Source organism: Nestor notabilis, unplaced genomic scaffold, assembly GCF_000696875.1.
Source record: "Nestor notabilis isolate BGI_N333 unplaced genomic scaffold, ASM69687v1 scaffold15007, whole genome shotgun sequence".
Taxonomy (NCBI): Eukaryota; Metazoa; Chordata; class Aves; order Psittaciformes; family Psittacidae; genus Nestor; species Nestor notabilis.
The window spans coordinates 69,043-85,956 of record NW_009936174.1 but is presented as its reverse complement, the minus strand read 5'-3'; the positions used below and the strand labels follow the sequence as shown (position 1 = coordinate 85,956).

Genomic DNA, 16,914 nt, shown 5'->3' with positions numbered 1-16,914 from the left:
AGCAGGACCCTAAGATGGTGAGGGCTTGAGCACATGATGTGCGATGACATGCTGAGAGAACTTGCTGTTTTAAGAGGAGAAGGCTTAGAAATATTTTTGAGACAATTTTTCTTCGCCTGGTACCTTCAGAAACAAACAAACAAATCGATTTGTAAGTCTGGTTACAGATTTACATCAGTCCAGCAATGGTGGTTTGAGAATCCCTAAATTCTCACCACACAGAGGACAGGCAGTAACTTCTACATTAAACTGCTCAAACTCTAGAATGCTGGAGCCTAGTGCGGTCAAATTGCTTACGCTAGTGATGATAATGTTGCTAAAACTGTATTTATATAGGTTGTGAATATTACATGTCTGGTTAGTGTGAATGTGGAAGCTGATTATGCAATTGACGTCTTAAAGACTCTGCATTATCTTTCTAAGTGCACAAATTGGTATTAACAGTGTTAAGAATTTTGAAAAAATACCACTTCAGACATCTACGCTTCTTAAGTACTTAGCAGAAAACTGGAAGTATTAACAAAGGCATTAATGTTTAACAAAAAATGTAGATGGAAAGCTCTGGAAGAGTAACTCTTAGAAACAAGTGTGAAAGGGGGATAAATGCTAACATGGTGCTGTTGAAATGCCTGTGAATATTGCAGATTAATACACTGAGAGAAAGCAAATATTCTGAAACACTTATTCCACAATTCGCTGATCCACAGCGAACTATAAGCTAAACGTAATTGGTAAGTGAGAGGAAGACAGAGAGTCTGTTGGTGATTTTTTTTTTTTAATTTTTTTTTTAATGGAGTAATTTTGGGATGTTTAAGGCTTAACAAAATATCATAAACAACTGAAAGAGTCAGAAGTGAAGAACAACATCAATGAGCAAATGATCATAAAGTAAACTTTTTTCAAGTTTAATCAAGAAGGATTTGAATTTGTGGTTTTGATCTGCTAAATGTTTTTTAGTTTTTCTTTATTGATATGGCAATAGCAATAATAACTGTATCACTGGTGTTCTGGATTTATTCCATGCAGAAGGAATACAAATGATTATTTTCATGACTGAGTTGAGTCTTCATTGCATGGTCTTATCTAATTACTGCAGATTGTGAGTGTTAGGATGTTTTAAGTCATTCTGAAAACATCCCTTAACGTAAATTGCATGTGAATTTATTTTCAAAGTTATTTTGTAAAGAGGGATTTCTTTTGAATATTTAGGTACAGGTCTGTGGATAGGAACAAATAACCTTCGTTTTAGCACAGCTGGAAATGCCGAAGAAAGTGTAAAATGTAATACCTACAATGCAGCTGCTTGCATTCTAACCTGTGTTTTTTGAAAATCCATAGGTCTTATTCCTACTACATTGAGGTGTCCATGGATGAATTAGACTGGATTCGGGTTATCGATCACTCTAAATACCTCTGTCGGTCCTGGCAGAACCTGTATTTTCCTGCCCGTGTCTGCAGGTTAGTTCATCACTATAATGTTGCATGGCTGCCGTTAAATAATGTAGACACAAGAATAAGTTGCTGGATTTTGCTATTGCATTATCTATTTCTCAAAATGTATGATATACAACTTTTATCAGCTGTCTTAAAATAAATGTGTCTATCTTGGTGGATGCTTTTTAAATATAAATATAAATTGCAAGCATCCTGTTTCAAAACTCTGGTGCTTCCATCTCTAACCTCTTTCTCCTTTCTTTCCTTTTTTTTTTTTTCTTGTTTTGAGTCATGCTCGCTTTTCCTGTTGCAGCTGATGTGTTTATTTCACTCAGTAGTAAACATAATTACTTGACTTTCAAAATGTTTAAAATGTGTTTGCATACTTGCTACAGAACTTAGAAATGTGTTTTTATGTATTTTACATGTTTTCTGCTGTTGCATTGGAAAAGTGTTTTAAATAGTTGTGAAAGAGGAGAGTTAGGACTAAGGAGGTTTGAGCAATGCTTTTTGTAAACCAAGGGAGCTAGATGGGTTCAGTCATTGTTAAGGTGATGATGTCTTTTTCCTGTAGATGCTGGGAATTCTGGAAAAAGCTTATAATCACATTGAACCTGTGTTACCCAAAAACTGAATCAAGCTTATTGATAGAGAGGCCGTAATCAGTAGATTTCCAAGATGTTATCATCATTAGGTTTTGGGTCACATACCCAAAGAGGAAAAAAAAAATGCCCTCTGTTGTGATAATTACTCTGTAGACACAAACTTTTTATTTGACACAGCAATACTTAAAATCCCCAAGAGTGGGAAGTGCTTTCTTTTTTTCAAAGACTGGCCTTGTCTCTGATCTCTACTGCTCTGCAACATGGGCTTGCTGGCAAGCAGTTGTAGTCTGTGTGAAAAGTCTGAAGGGTCATGTGTGTGTCCCTCCTTCTCAGATAACTTTCTCAGCCTTCCTGTCCTTTATTAAGGTCATACTGAATGTAACTGACTTGAAATCTATTTTTCCTGATACAAACAAATACATTCTTACCTTTTCCACATAAGTTTTATAATTCTGATTTTACTCTTTCTCTTTCTGAAATGGTTGGCGCTGCCCCTTACTTCTTGTGTGTATCTGACAAATGTTAACTATGATAAATCATCTAGGAATGATGAAATTCCTCGTGGAGTTTGTAGCTGTGTTTTACATTTCCTGGGGTTATTTTTTGTGTGTGTGACCTTAACTTGGTGTAAAGTGGATGGATTGCTAGTGAGCACAGCTCTTTTTTTTTTTTTTTTTTTGCTTCCATCATGTTACCAAGAAGCTTTGAAGGGGTCTAGGGTGTTACGGTGGGACTTTCCTGAATCTTCTTTCAAAACGGCAGCCATTCTTTGGCCTCTTCCAAAGACTTATCTAAAAGTGATTTTTCTAGTTCAACACCAGTTTATCTGTTTGTCGTACCCCCTTCAGCTGTCTTCATCTGTGTGTGTGTGCGCTATGTTGTGGGAGCATCATTGTTCTGTATTGGTAATGACTTTTTGTAGCCTTGTCTGAAAGTGCTCAGAAGGAAGAGTGGAGGGGAGAACATTTTTCCAGATATTTAGGTGGTACCTTACTCATTTTTTTGGCATAGAAGGAAATCTTGTACATTTTAGCACTCCAGTGATCTCCAGTAGGTGACTTGCCCTCTATTAGAGGAGAACAGGAGGGAGCTTATTTCATGTGACGATTTTTTTATACATAGCTGTGTATTTTCTACTTACATGCATGCACAAACACACCTGGAAGCCTTCCCCTTGCAATTTTATTTTAGCAGATATTTGAAGGATACAGTTGTCCAGGTAGCTGCAGGCAATATGAGTTCTCATTTGTGAGTCAACGTGATAATTCAGGGTAGTTTAGATAAGGCTGTTCTGTAATCTGTCTTTACATCAGTGAATTGAAGCCTATATTATAGTAAGAGTGCATTTGCTAGTCAAAAGTAAAAGTACCGTGGCTATAATTTACTACTGCTCTTTATGTATTCTTTTCTTGCAAATAAGAAGAAAAGGCTATTTTGAATGTAATAAGAGACCTAAAATTGCAGACAATTTTTTGAGCAGTTCCATTTCAAGAATTTAATATTTATTTATTTATATAAATATAAATTGTTAGGTCTAACTTGAAGGTTGGCTTTGCTTTGATTAGGGGTATGGACCAGGTGACCTCCAGAAGAGAGGCTTTGAGTGCGGGGAGGCTATGCACATATCTGTATTAGTATTTGAGTCTTTCATTTATCTGGCTTTAGTTAATATTCTGTTTAGAAAGAAGTAAACAAGGAATATTATTTTTTTCTGACTTTAAATTCAGGGGTTTATAATTATGTATTTAAAGTAGTCTTATTTACTTGAATGAGTTAAACTAGTTATCTCTAAGATATGTACTCAAAACAGGAATCCTAAAATACATAGCAGTTTTTGTCATCTAAAAAAGAGATGATTTCCAGTGTTGTGAGCACTGTTACAAGCTAATATGAGATTATGTCAGAATGTATTCTTTTAATATTTGATATTCAGTTTTTACAGGTAAGTTATGCATGCTTATTTAAGGGCAGATAGGTTTGTGTGGTTTATATGCCATTTAGAAAGAAATTATTACCAGATTATCAGCAGATAATTAAAAACCCCCTATTTATTTAATTTGAAAATGTAAATGCCTGCCCTGTTTTTAAAGGAAGACTATAATATAACTCAGCAAATCACTTGCATTTAACAGCAGTACGTTAATCGCTACATTCTTTACATTCAAAGCTAGTTGGTTTTGTGTTACTCAGCACTGCTGCTGTTGTCCTCTTGAGTCAGTGCGACAAGTCCCGGTGCCAGAATTTTTCTGTTTATGGGCAACAGTAGAGAGGAGTGCATTGCAAGCATCATGCTTTGCTCTGTCTTCTTGCCATTAGTTTTATTGTTTATTCCCATTATGTCTTATTAATGCAGATAACATCTTTGCAAGCAACCACTTAGGGAACTATGCAGCAATTTTTTTAAGATTTGTATGCATTTTCAGCAGAAGGTGATGGACTAAGTATCTTTCTCAGTGCAGTTTCTTACTGGTGTAGGTCTGAGATAGGTGATGTTTGAGGGGTTTTGTTTTTAAAAAACATTTATTTTAGCTCAAAGGGCTTTATGACATCACTCTATAGGATGGCATTTTGAGGAGCAACAAGGAATTGGATACTAGGGCTATTAGCTTTCTTATTTACCCACCTTTTTTCAAAGCAAGGGAGTAGAATATGCCAGATTCTGTACACGTTGTTGAAGGACAACATGTTTGTATCTTGATACAGTAAAGCAATTGTTCGTACATAGATTGTAAAGGGAATGTGAGCCCTGTGACATTAGGCAAGGTTAGTTGCCTTTTTTAGTTACCTTTAGCATAAATATTAGTTACGCAAGGTGAGAGTGTCAAGAGCTGAACTAATATTTTCACCTGAGTTTTAAGAGGCTGTTCAAACATTTCCATGGGCATACAAAGCGATGGGAGTGTATTCTATTTGCATGTATGTAGGTTGTTTTATTTGTTTTTTGAAAACCTTTCGCTTTTCTCTTAAATATATCTATTTTCAAATCTACAGTCAATGCCTCCATCACATTAGCTGGATGGAAAAAATGCAACCTTCTGGCAGTTAGTTTTTAAATAAAAGAAGTAATTTATACCACAATGAATTAAGACCAGTTCAGTCTCCTTAGCAAGTCATTTATTGTATCATGTGTCATAGTCTCTATCATGACTTTGGGGTTTTTTTAATACATGGAGGATTGTGGAATATTCACATAGTGTTAGAGTTAGGGGCATTAATGTGCTTCCCCTGAAAGACAATTCGTACTTGGCAAAACATGTGCTAAGCCATCCAGACTGGTTAGGCAGAATCAAGTAAGTAGTGTGCAAAGATTACTTACATTCTACTTTACACTCTTCTTCCTGTTATTTACTGGTATGCTCCAGTGTACATTTCATGGGTTCAGAGTAACCTTTGCCAGCCGTAACCTTTTCCTAGATTAATAGATGGAAAATGGAAGGGCAGCAACTAAAGACTTCTGAAATTCTGTAATAAAAAGGAAACGAGAAGATTATTTATGCTTTCTCACACACAGAGATGATTTATTTGTTATTTGTAGAATGTAATCCCTGATTTAAATATACAAGCTAATTTGTACAATGAAGATTATTTCTTAGGCATTGAAGTTAAGCCTAACAGATGAGAGGGTTGCAGTATTTTGAGTTGGTTTTTTTCTTTTCCTTTTCCTTTTTTTTTTTTTTCTTCCCATGGGGTTTTGGGGCTTTTTGTTTTGTTGTTTGTTTGTTTGGGTTTTTTGTTGGGTTTTTGGTGATTTTTTTTGTTTGGTTGGTTTTGGTTTTTGACTTTTTTTTTTGAGGAGGGGTTGTTTTGGTTTTTTTGGGTTTCTTTTTGTGTGTGTGTGGTTTGGTGTTTGTTTGATTTTGCTTGGGGTTTTTTTAAGTGAGAGAAAATGCTAGGTATAATACCTGGGCTGTTCATTGCCGTAATTGTATTTTGGATTTTTAATTTTTGCTTTAAATGCTTATAGCAGACATTATTCTACCACCTTTAAATATTGAACTGCTGTATACTATGCAGAAAAAGCAAGTAAGAGACAACTATAGGGTAATTTTTCTTTTTTAATATGGCATTGTGTGGGGTTTTTTAGTGTTTCTTTTGGTCCTAGTTTCATTGTTTGCATTAACATAGCAATTCTCGTGTAGAACTGAAGGCTTTCTTTAGAGAGGAGACGGGAGACAGAAAATAGTCATGTAAGCAGGTCCCTGTGAAAGTTAGGAACAAGTGTCAGGTTCATAGCTACTCCACCTTCCTTTAACAGTGTGGCTGTGTAGAAGAGAATCTTGTGTCTCTCTGCGGTTTGTAACTCATTTTTGAAGTGAATATTTTTCTTCCATATTTCCAAGTATTTTTAGTATGTACCTGTTAAATAAGCCAAAATGAATACCATATTCTTGATTATATTAAGAAAGTAACTCTGTCCTATGTAGCATTTAGTCAATGGTCGTGACAATTTGGATTGTCATGTGTTTCAACAAATCAGTGATAAAAATTATGAGGCCTACTTATATAGTATTTTTCATAACTGATATGGATAACAGAGTGAATATGCATAAGCAACAATAGCTCATTAAAAAAAAAAAAGACAGATTTTCACATTGGTATAGCAGTCAGAGTTTAGATTCTAAGCCACAGCTCTTTTGGGGGCTTTTGGGAAGTGCAGATACATTAAGTGAATGTTAATGCCTTTAAAGATATTTGAATAGGCAAGGCTGTTTTCTGTTTTATCCTTCTCTCTTTTTTCATCCTTTTGTTTTCGTTTTGGGGCTTCATCATTTTTCTTTGTCTTAGGCCACAAATTTTGAAGAACTTCCTTAGAGCAATTACAAGAAAATGAAAAATTTTGAGATATCAAAATAAGTCAAATGTAGCCACAAGGTGTCACTATAGTAAAAGTTTAAAAGACTGAATTTCTTTATGTTTAAACTCCTTTAGTGAAACTCTTATTTCTGGTGTATGTTATGCTGGTGTACTAAGCTTCCCAGATTTACGGAATCATTCTGGTTTGCTGGTTATGCTACAGAGAGCAAGTACAGAGATTGTACATTAAATCAGAAGAGAATGATCGACTAATTTTCCATGTTTCATCTGACATGAGATGATGCGGAGTTTTAACTGAGGGAATATTTACCTGACCAGACCAATTTATAGTTTGAAATGTAATGCTATTTTGCCAACAATTCCGGAATATGAAAAGATATTATCATGTGACTAATCAAAGGGAAATCTTAATTATTACTGCGTAATTTTTTTGTCCTTAAGCATGTTTCTATTAAAGGAACCAATAGATGCCTGTAGAATAACACTGTAAATGTGGGAAATGTTTTAAACATATTTTTTCCTGTTTTTTAATTTGTTCTAAATTGTAAAATGTTGAGGTTTTCTAATACTGGTAGGTTGAATTAGTAATGGTATAGACTGTCTAAATGCTCCATGTTTCCCTTAAACTACTTGGCTGCTATAGAAAGCATGGTCTAGAAACCACTTTAGAAGGCGTACTCGTGTATTAAATGTATTTATTAGTGCAGAGAGAATTTCTTGCCTTTCCTTTTATTAAACATTGATTATATAGGGTGGGGTTTTTTGTTCAGTGCTTCAGTAGTTTTTGCTACTAATGATAACACCATTTGTAATCCTCTGCCTGAGCGGAGACAAATTAAATTGTAGACCCTGTCTCCTGGGTGTTGAAAAAAGCAAAATGTAAAAAGAATAAATGTTTCAGGACTAACACAGTTCTAAACTAAGAAATTTTGGTAGCTGTGCACAATTATTTTGCAGGCAGTGACGTGAAGAGATGTGGTTTTCATATATAGGCTAGACAAGACTTTTTTTCTTTAATTCTGTTCTTGGTCAGGCAGCCTCATACCTGTGCTTTATACTGGTGATGGCGCAATAATTATACTCTTCTTCGCACTTGGGAGAGCCACCCATTGAAAGTAGCTACTGATTAAGCAGTAATATCTCACTTTCAGCCTCACCAGTAGGTCTCTGACATAGAACCATCATAGAATGGTTTTGGTTGGAAGGGAACTTACCTATCATCTAGCTCCAACCCCTTGTCATGGGCAGGGACAACTACCACTAGACCAGGTTGCTCGAAGTCCCGTCCAGCCTGGTCTTGAACACTGCCAGGGATGGGGCATGCATGACTTCTCTGGGCAACCTGTGCCAGTGCCTCACCACCCTTGTAGTGAAGAACTTCTTTAATCTAAATATACCCTCTTTCAGTTGGAAGCCTTTACTCCTTGTCCTATCCCTAAAGGCCCTTGTAAAAAATCCCTCTCCAACTTTTCGTGTAGCTGCCTTTAGATCCTGGAAGGCTGCTATAAGGCTATCCTGGGAGCCTTCTCTTCTGCAGACTGAACAAGCCCAACTCACTCAGCCTGCCTTCATATAGGAGTAGCAGATATCTGTTACACAGTTTTCCTGTGCTTGATGGAAACTAAGTGGATAATAACTTGCCAAAAATCATTCTGAATATGGTTCAATTTATGAAGATGTTGAAATGAGTGAGGAGTTGACTCTTGCGGAAGAAGCAGATGAAGCATGGTCCCAGTTGAAATAAACCGAGAAGAAAGCAGTGTCTTCAGATTTATTTTAGCACTGACTTTTTAAGCAAGTAATTCTGGGTTCACTTTCCTCCCCCAGCAGAGAATTGTGGTAATCAGAAAAAGTACACAGACATTCTAAAGAAGCTTTTGAGCATTGTTCTGACTTAAAGTGCAAGCTCTCTGTGTCACTGACCTATGAAAAACAGAGTATGAGTTGCTGGCAGGAGCTCTGGTAAGGCTGAAAAGGATTTGAAAAATTTTTCACCACAAAATCATTACTAACCTCATAAGAGGACTTCTCAATAATGGAATGATTAAACTTGCTCAACTAAAACCATCTTTACCTTAGTTACTGCACGTGAGAAATACAAATGGTTACATAGCCGACATGTTGATTAGTTATTATATTTGTACTGTGCTTCAGGAAGCATTGACTGTTGTATAAATATTTTATTTCTAACTGTGCAGATATGCTGATGTTTCAGAGATTAGGAAAAAAACCCAACACCTTGCTGTACAATACAAATTAACTTCATTAGTCTACCACTGAAATCTTAAAATCTTTTCCAAATTCTAATACTGTATATAATACAGTGATAATGTAATGTCCAGAGATAAGTAAAAATTATCTTGGTTTGCATTGCAAAAACATATTATTAAAAGAAAGCAATTTTGAAATATCACCCAGACCTTTGAGAGTTTTCACTGACATCATTTGCACAACTCATTTTTCACTGCAGGAATTCAGGTTTTTGAGGGTTTTTTTTGGGATGGAGTGAAGAGCTAATCGCTCTTTCTAGAAGAAGGTGACCATATTGAAGAGTTTTTATTGGCATGTTTCCTTTTTAACTTTGTTAAATACAGCAAATTATTTAGGTCTCCATTTTAGTGGGTAGGTGCTGCTTGATTATCTTTCCATCTGTCGGTGTTTAAACATGGCTTTTTCCAGTATATGTTCAAACTGGTATTTTTTAGATAAGGTGATAGTCTCGGATTTTTCAAACAATGTAGGTTATCTACACAGGATCAAGAAGGCTATTGCCTTGTCTGGAATGGAGTGTTTATTGATTTAAAAGATCCCTTCATTTCATGTTATGTATACTTTGAATCTTAAACTTACGCTTCTGATTTCAGCTCCAAATGTGGTCCTAGTGATACAGCAGCTCATTTCTCTACAGGTGTAATCAATAACATTTTTCACCAAGAACTTTATCAAGGCAGCTTTTTTATTCTAATTCCTTCTCTTTGACATAGCAATTTCAGTTGTGCTAAACTAAAGAACCCAACTTAACTTTCAAGAAAGGCAAAAAAGCTAGTGTGCCTTTAAACTGTGGATGATAACCTGACAGACAGTTCATCCCTTGAAAATGAGTATTTGTCTCAAGAAGTGTGTGTAGAGGGGTCAGTATGGCTTGTATAGAAATATGTGAGAAATGCGAGAGAGTGCCTGCCAATCCAGTTTGTTGGATATGATTCATAAGAAAGTATAGTATAATCTTTTCTTTTGATTTATAGCTTAGTAGAAAAATTTAACTTTAAGAGATCTAGATTACATATTCTTTGTGTTCGACATAATCATCAGCATTTTTGGTTTTGTAGTATGGATAGAATTTCTGTGTGTTCTGAACTTCGTATTGATTGTGAGTTTCTTAAAGTGAAAACTGTTTCTAGGTCTGTGTTCTGGGTTCAAGTGGTTTCACATCATAAAAGAGATGTGACATAAATGAAAATTTCCAGTAATTATTCAGCTTGGCAGTGATACATAAAGATACATCTAAACACTAAATTGTCAAATTACTCATAATAATTCTACAGCAAGCTGTATTTAAAGTTAATGTTGTATGAGACAAATCTGTGCTTAAAAGGCATCGTCAACACTCTTTAAATTGTCTTCTGTGATTTCTGTTACACTCCACGTGCTAGAATTAACTGAAAACTTGCCATATATATTTACAAAGACAGGCTTTTACAAAAGGAAATCTTGTTTTGCCAAATTTGTAAGAATTGTGATTTATTTTAGTTTGTTGATCAGTGATGGCCATCTATTGAAGTTGTTTGATGCCATTGTGTAAAGTATTTCTCTTTTTCCCTATTTCTTAACAGATAATGGGCATGCTTTGTTGATGTGTATCTGAAAAAGTGTACCACACTTAAAATTGCACATGATAAATATTCAAATTGTATACATAAACTAAAGTAATACACTTCCATGGATTCATTTTTCAGTTTCTGAATTTATAAAGCCATCTGTCAACCAACACTAGGCTAGTCTCAGTTGTGGAATAATTTGGATGACATAAAAAATTTTATAGTAAAGTGAATTTTTCAGTGGTTAAACTTGATTCTTTGTTCACAAACCTCAAGTTGTCTTCTGTGTAGCACTTTGTAAAGGTATAAGTCAGTGTATGAATGGAAAAACCATAAAGTAAATTGCTTTATTCAGTGTCCTTTTTCTCCTCAAAAGAAGGTAGTGGAACTGGTGTTGAATTTAAGATTCTTGAGCTTGGACTGTGCTTGCTCTTTCTCATCTCAGTTTCACTCAGGAGGATTAGGCTAATGGTTCCATTTGATGCAGCTTTTAAATAGTTTTCTGCTTCACAAAAGGAATATTCACCCCCTAATATGGAAGAAGATAGACACAAACAGTTGAAAAATCAAGCTGAAAAGACATATAAATAAAAACCGAACAAATTTGGTGCTATGGCAGATCAAATCTGTAGGAAATAAGTTATGTGAAAGCATGCATAAGTATCTTTAACTGACAGAAATGAGTGAGTGAAGGAAAGAAAGCAATGGAAGAGAGATGATGCAAAGAAAATACATGTTTGGAAAAAAAATCAGTGCAAGTGAAAAATGCTTTAAAAGGTAGTGGTTTTTTATAGTAGGGATAATTATAGCACAGCCACGTGTGTTTTATCATTTTCAGGCTGCTACTGAAGCAGTTACTTTATTATTTGTAATGTCTTCTAAATGAGAGAAAGAGCAATCTTTGTAAAGCACCAGATCATGCATTTGGGTTTTGATTTTCACCACAGAGCAATTTTTACAGCTTTATACTTTCATACTTGTTTTTCATTTGTAAGATTGGGACAAATATTTCTGTACTTCACTGGAGATGTAATAAAGATCTTGGAAATTTTAACTAACATCATTAGTAATCAGTAAAGTAGTGGCTTCATTAGTTTTCTCCACACCATTTTCTGTGTTGTTTGCATTGGCGGATAACAGCAGTGATGGAAGGTGTATTAAATATTGATTTCTAAATCGGTATTCTGTTCAATTCAATTATCCTGTCTCCTTTAATGGCAAATTGCAAAGTTGGCTAATTGAGCTGCATTCTCATTAACAACGTAAGTGCCCTTTAGAGCCAGATCAATGGGCACCTTGCCCTCTGTCCTGTCTCTGACCCCAAGAGCAGGAAGTGCTGGTCAGGAAGAGCCTGAGTGACAGGCCATCCTCTGTGTTCTATTCTCCTTATGTTCCTCTGAGCCTGTTAGTGTACTCGTATAGATTGCTTGTCCATTCATTTATCTAAGGTCCTTCTGTGACTGGGCTGTTACCAACTGCTTTCACAGCTTGTAGTGGCAGCAAATGGTTTTATCTGCTTCTTTTACTAATTTGTGTCTTTCAGTTCCAGCATTGTGGGATCTGATGAATAACAACGCTGCATTCACCTTTTCCGCTCTTAAGATTTTGCAAATGTCAAGCGTAGCCCCCTCAACCATCTCCTCTTCGGTTCCATCTACTCTGTTGCTTTTATGATTTTAGGTCATCTTCTCTGTACCTACTATGTACTCCTTGAGATACGGAGACCAGAACTGTACATAAGGACTTGAGATACAGGCACACCAAGCAGTGACAGAGTGACAGAACAATACTATTTTGTTCTCAGCACTTCTCCCAGCGATGTGCCTTATTTCAGTGGTCCACTACCCCTGGCATTTGTCTAACCAAAAAAGCTTACTCTCATTTGCAAACTTGGAGACTGCACTAATGAGAACCTAGGTTTGTTAGCTTCCAGGCTATTCAGAAGCAAGACTATAGATTTTGTGACTCATCTTGATACTGACAGTGTTTTAGATATGAAAACTTCTTTGGCTTTCACAGTTCCTTGACTGTGTGACCCACATGAGACTTGCAGTTTTGATCAACTCTTATGTTAAAGTTTTAAAAAGTAAGATTTGGCAGCATTTCATTGGGTAAAGTCAATGCACTGCTTACCAAGCTAAGTTCTCTGATATACTTGAAGCTATTTGAGGGGAAGATGAACATGCAGGATTATTATTGATGTCATTGTTATTATTGACTATAGTCTTTTAAAATGAGTGAAACAAAACCAGTAGTATTTTCTTTCACATCCTTCTATGTAGGGTTGGGGCAGGGATGCTTTGGTTGTTTTGCAGATGTATTTTTAAATGGTTACAATTAAATTGGCTTGGAGAAATCCTGAAAAACTCCTAGGAATTTGAAAAACTAGAATTATTTTCTTTTCTGAGAGACTTGGTTTTTCAAATGTATAGGTTTGGGGTGGGGGGAGGATTTATACTAACTTTCCATGTGATTTGACATTATATGTTAATTTTCACATTAATTTATCCGATACCCTTGCTTTTTTTGTGCCATCAAACTTCGGATAATAGAGTTTGAAAATAACTATTTAAAAGAGCAAATAACTCAGAGTAATGTGTTACTGTTTCTGTAAAAGGCTCTAAAAAGAGTCTAGAAATTAAGATTTTAAATGTCACATGTTTGGACATTTGAAAAAATTAGTAAATTATGAGTTCATAGTATTAAGGCATACAGTTAATCTTAACTGTGCTTTAGGGTGTTTCCATACAGCAGTTAAATTTTTCTGTGTATATTAAGTTTTTTATCTGGTAAAATTAACTTCTAAGAACTACTGAGCTTGGCTTTTTTTTTTTTTTAATTACAGTATCAGTAGTAGGATAATTTTCTGTGTAAAAGAGTATTTATGAAGACTTTAATTGATGTCAGACAATTGTAATTATTTTCCAGTTTAAATAACGATGGTAATGTTTTGTTTGGAGAGCGAGGGTTATTCTTGCCTTTTTGTTTATAGAGTATTCTTGATTTTGATTTAATAGGTAGGAAAACTAAATCTTGGTGAAACACTGTGTTTATGTGTATGCATAGACACTCTTCCCATGCAGCTTGTATTTCATCCCCTCTTTTTTTTGAAGGGAAGGATTTAATATATATTTAGATGAAAACTGATTTGAAAACTTCAGTAGATCAAAATAGGGTGAAGGCCTGGAAGACGTTATTGCTGATGATTCCAGTCTGTAGTAAATTATAAAGCATCTATAACAGCTGTAAAGAGAGATGACTTCCTGTGTCATATTTCATCTTGCCTTCATAGATAAGTGTGTAAATGAAAGGGAAACAAATTGTTTCAATATGGCAGATCTATATTATTTCTTTGGAGTGAAAATGAATGAAATTGAAATAATTCACTCTTGGGTGAAACTAGAAACTATAAATGTATTTTATCCTCTTGGTGTGGATTGACATAATGTAGATTAGTAATAAGAGAATGTTCCTTGTATCATCAACAGTAGTCAGACACGTTCATGAGCACTGAATTACAGTCAAGAGAAAGGGAATCACTGTGCTTTCATGTAATTTACACAGAAGAGCGTATAATTCATCATTTTAACAGAAGTTGCTGTTCACTGTTAGAAAATTTATTTTTTTTCAGACTTCTTAAACCCTTTCAGTCCTTTGTATTATGGAAAGTTTTTGGTTACCTGTGCCTTGTTTGTATGATCTGTGCATCACCTGATTTATAGAAAGATGCTGACCCTCTGACATGTGGGCATGTGTTGGCACCATCACATCCAGCATTTAACTGGTCTTCCCCACAGGTGTCTGGAAATAAATATAATAATAAGATTCAGTGTTAGCAGCATATTTAGGATAATTTTTTTCCATAACTGATTGACAGTCTCTTAGCATTTTGTAGAGGATGAGACATCCTTGGAAGGTTTCTAGTGCCGTGTGCAGGTTGAGCTTGTGGGGTTTGTACCAAACCCCACCAGAACTTCTCTTTTCCTATCACCCATATGAATGCAAAGAAAATCAAAGCCAAGCTTTTCTGATCATTCAAAAGGAACATTTTTGTCTTGCTGATGGGTATGGCAAAGTAGTTAGAAAATGCTTGTCTCCTAGAAATGTTACTTGTTTTTCTCAATTCTAACTTGCATGGTTTGGTTTACAGAGTAATAGTATGCCAAAATACATACCAGTATTTCATTCTTCTTTGACAGTTCTTTTATATTTGTTGAACTATTAAGAATTCTTCCATTGCTAAGACTTCGGTGGCTGTTCTTAAGCCAGCTTTCCTTGTGTGTCTGTTTCCTATCATCAGTTTGAATGCTGGAAAAGTGCAGAGGTTCATTTCAGTTTTTGTGTGATATGTGAGATGCTCTGCAGAAAAATATGCTGCTAGGTACTTATTTTTCAGGTACCTAAGAATTGTTTGGAGACCACTACTGTCAAATTTGTTATAGCATGGAACTATATATGTTTCACAGTCATGGTCTAACAGGGATAAAGGTTGTCTGACTTGACAACAAAGTAATTCTAGAGGCCAGTGTAAGGTAACACAAATTGCTGGAGGAGGCTAATCTTGCTACATTGCACATATAATTAATAGAGAGAAGAGAACCTCTTAGAGGGCTTGGCAGAGAGCATGAACCTAAATGTGGTGTTCGGAATGCCTTTTAGAGGAGCTTTATTATATTCACTGATAGTGCTGAAGAACCTCAGGTGACTGTTCCCATAGTGCAGCTCCCCAAGTTGAATGTCTGCAGCTAAATGATGTGAAAAATTCCTCTTTTTCTTGTTGGGTGTGTTCATGTTAGGAACTGGAGATACGCATGTGATGGAAAAGATTAATACTGATTTTGGATGAATGTTAGTGTAAGGACAGGGTGCAGGTATGGCCAAGAAATTACTATTTGATTTGATTTCTGCAGAAAAAATACTACTGGAAGGTATTTTCAGGAGGAGTGCTCTGGGTTTAATTAGGTGTGCATCGCAAACTTTTGAGAGGGATACAAATGGTATAAATGAAGTAGAGAGGATGTAGGTGAGGAGGTAGATGACATGGCTTGTCTGCTTGGATAACCTCCTAGAATTTGTATACACCAAACATCAACACCAGATAAGGCAAGTGTGAAAGAAAACATGAGTGCTTTGACAGAAGAGCTTTGTATTTGGTAAACTGGGGAGGTGATGGGAGTTCATCTTTTAAATGCTAATGAGTCTATACTTCTTATTGAAGGGACAGTGGACAGTATATTTTACTGGCATTTGTTCCTGTATTGTGGTGGTTTTGTATTTGTCATTGCAATAATTAAGGTGACTGAGACCACGGACTTGAATTCCAGAGAGAATCTGGGTTTTGTGTTGTTTTTTTTTTTAATGAGAAGTTGCTGAATTATCACTGAGTTTTAATGAAATGTTTGGGCTTGTTCAATTAAATAAAAATCTAATTTATATTTAATTAAATTTAATTAAATAAAAATTTCTAAGTGGGAATTCTCAAAAGATGCATTTTAGCCACAGTATTCGTTTTTTGTCTAAAATTAATCTGCAAAGACATTTAGCAGCTGGGAAGTTGACTGAAGACTTTATTCTGTGCTGTGAGCTTGTTTAGTGAATCCTTCAAATCACAAGCTAAGGAAAATTGCTTAAAGCAATTCGCAGAATGCAAACTGAGTGTCTAACCAGGTTAGCCTGTTGCGTCTATTAGCTTTGGCAACTATTTGACCTCACTTAATGTGATGCATTGTCCTGCATGTTTTGGGATGATGGCATTTGAACACTTTTTATGGCAGGTGGGGAGAGTGAGAAGTACTGTTCTTGACCAGCCACTTGAGCATTTGGAGGACTTCATTGGTGTATCATTTACAAAATGTTTTAAACATAACTGATTTTAAAATATGTCTTCTCTGACTATTCACTCTGTTTGAATTTAGTTGACACGTTTTGTACTGTGGATGACCAGTGTTTGAGCTATTCAGAAACAAACTGAGTTTATTCAGTGGTTACATTTAAAAATAAAATAATTACAGGGGGAAGGAGCCATCTTGGCACTGAACAACATCTGTTATTCCATTTTATTTTAAAGTACATTCGGTGGTACATGATTTTAAATTGCCATTTTGGTGAAGTTCATAATCTAATCTTTATTATGTAGCTTCGTGTCTTACATTGTATGCAACTGCTGTGATGCTGTTTAAAAAGTTGAATATATTTTTTTCTCTATTACCCAAAAAGGAAATGTTTCAGTATGGAAATGTTAT

The 16,914-nt window shown here is 35.4% G+C and overlaps 1 protein-coding gene across 1 annotated transcript in view; it reads left to right on the top strand.

The window, feature by feature from the left end:
• Positions 1-16,914, top strand: part of BTBD9 (BTB (POZ) domain containing 9) — a 90,760-nt gene that overhangs the window by 11,816 nt on the left and 62,030 nt on the right. Inside the window, exon 6 of the mRNA XM_010018206.1 lies at positions 1,339-1,458. Coding sequence (XP_010016508.1) covers positions 1,339-1,458 — 120 coding nt within the window. The remainder of the gene's footprint in view (positions 1-1,338; positions 1,459-16,914) is intronic.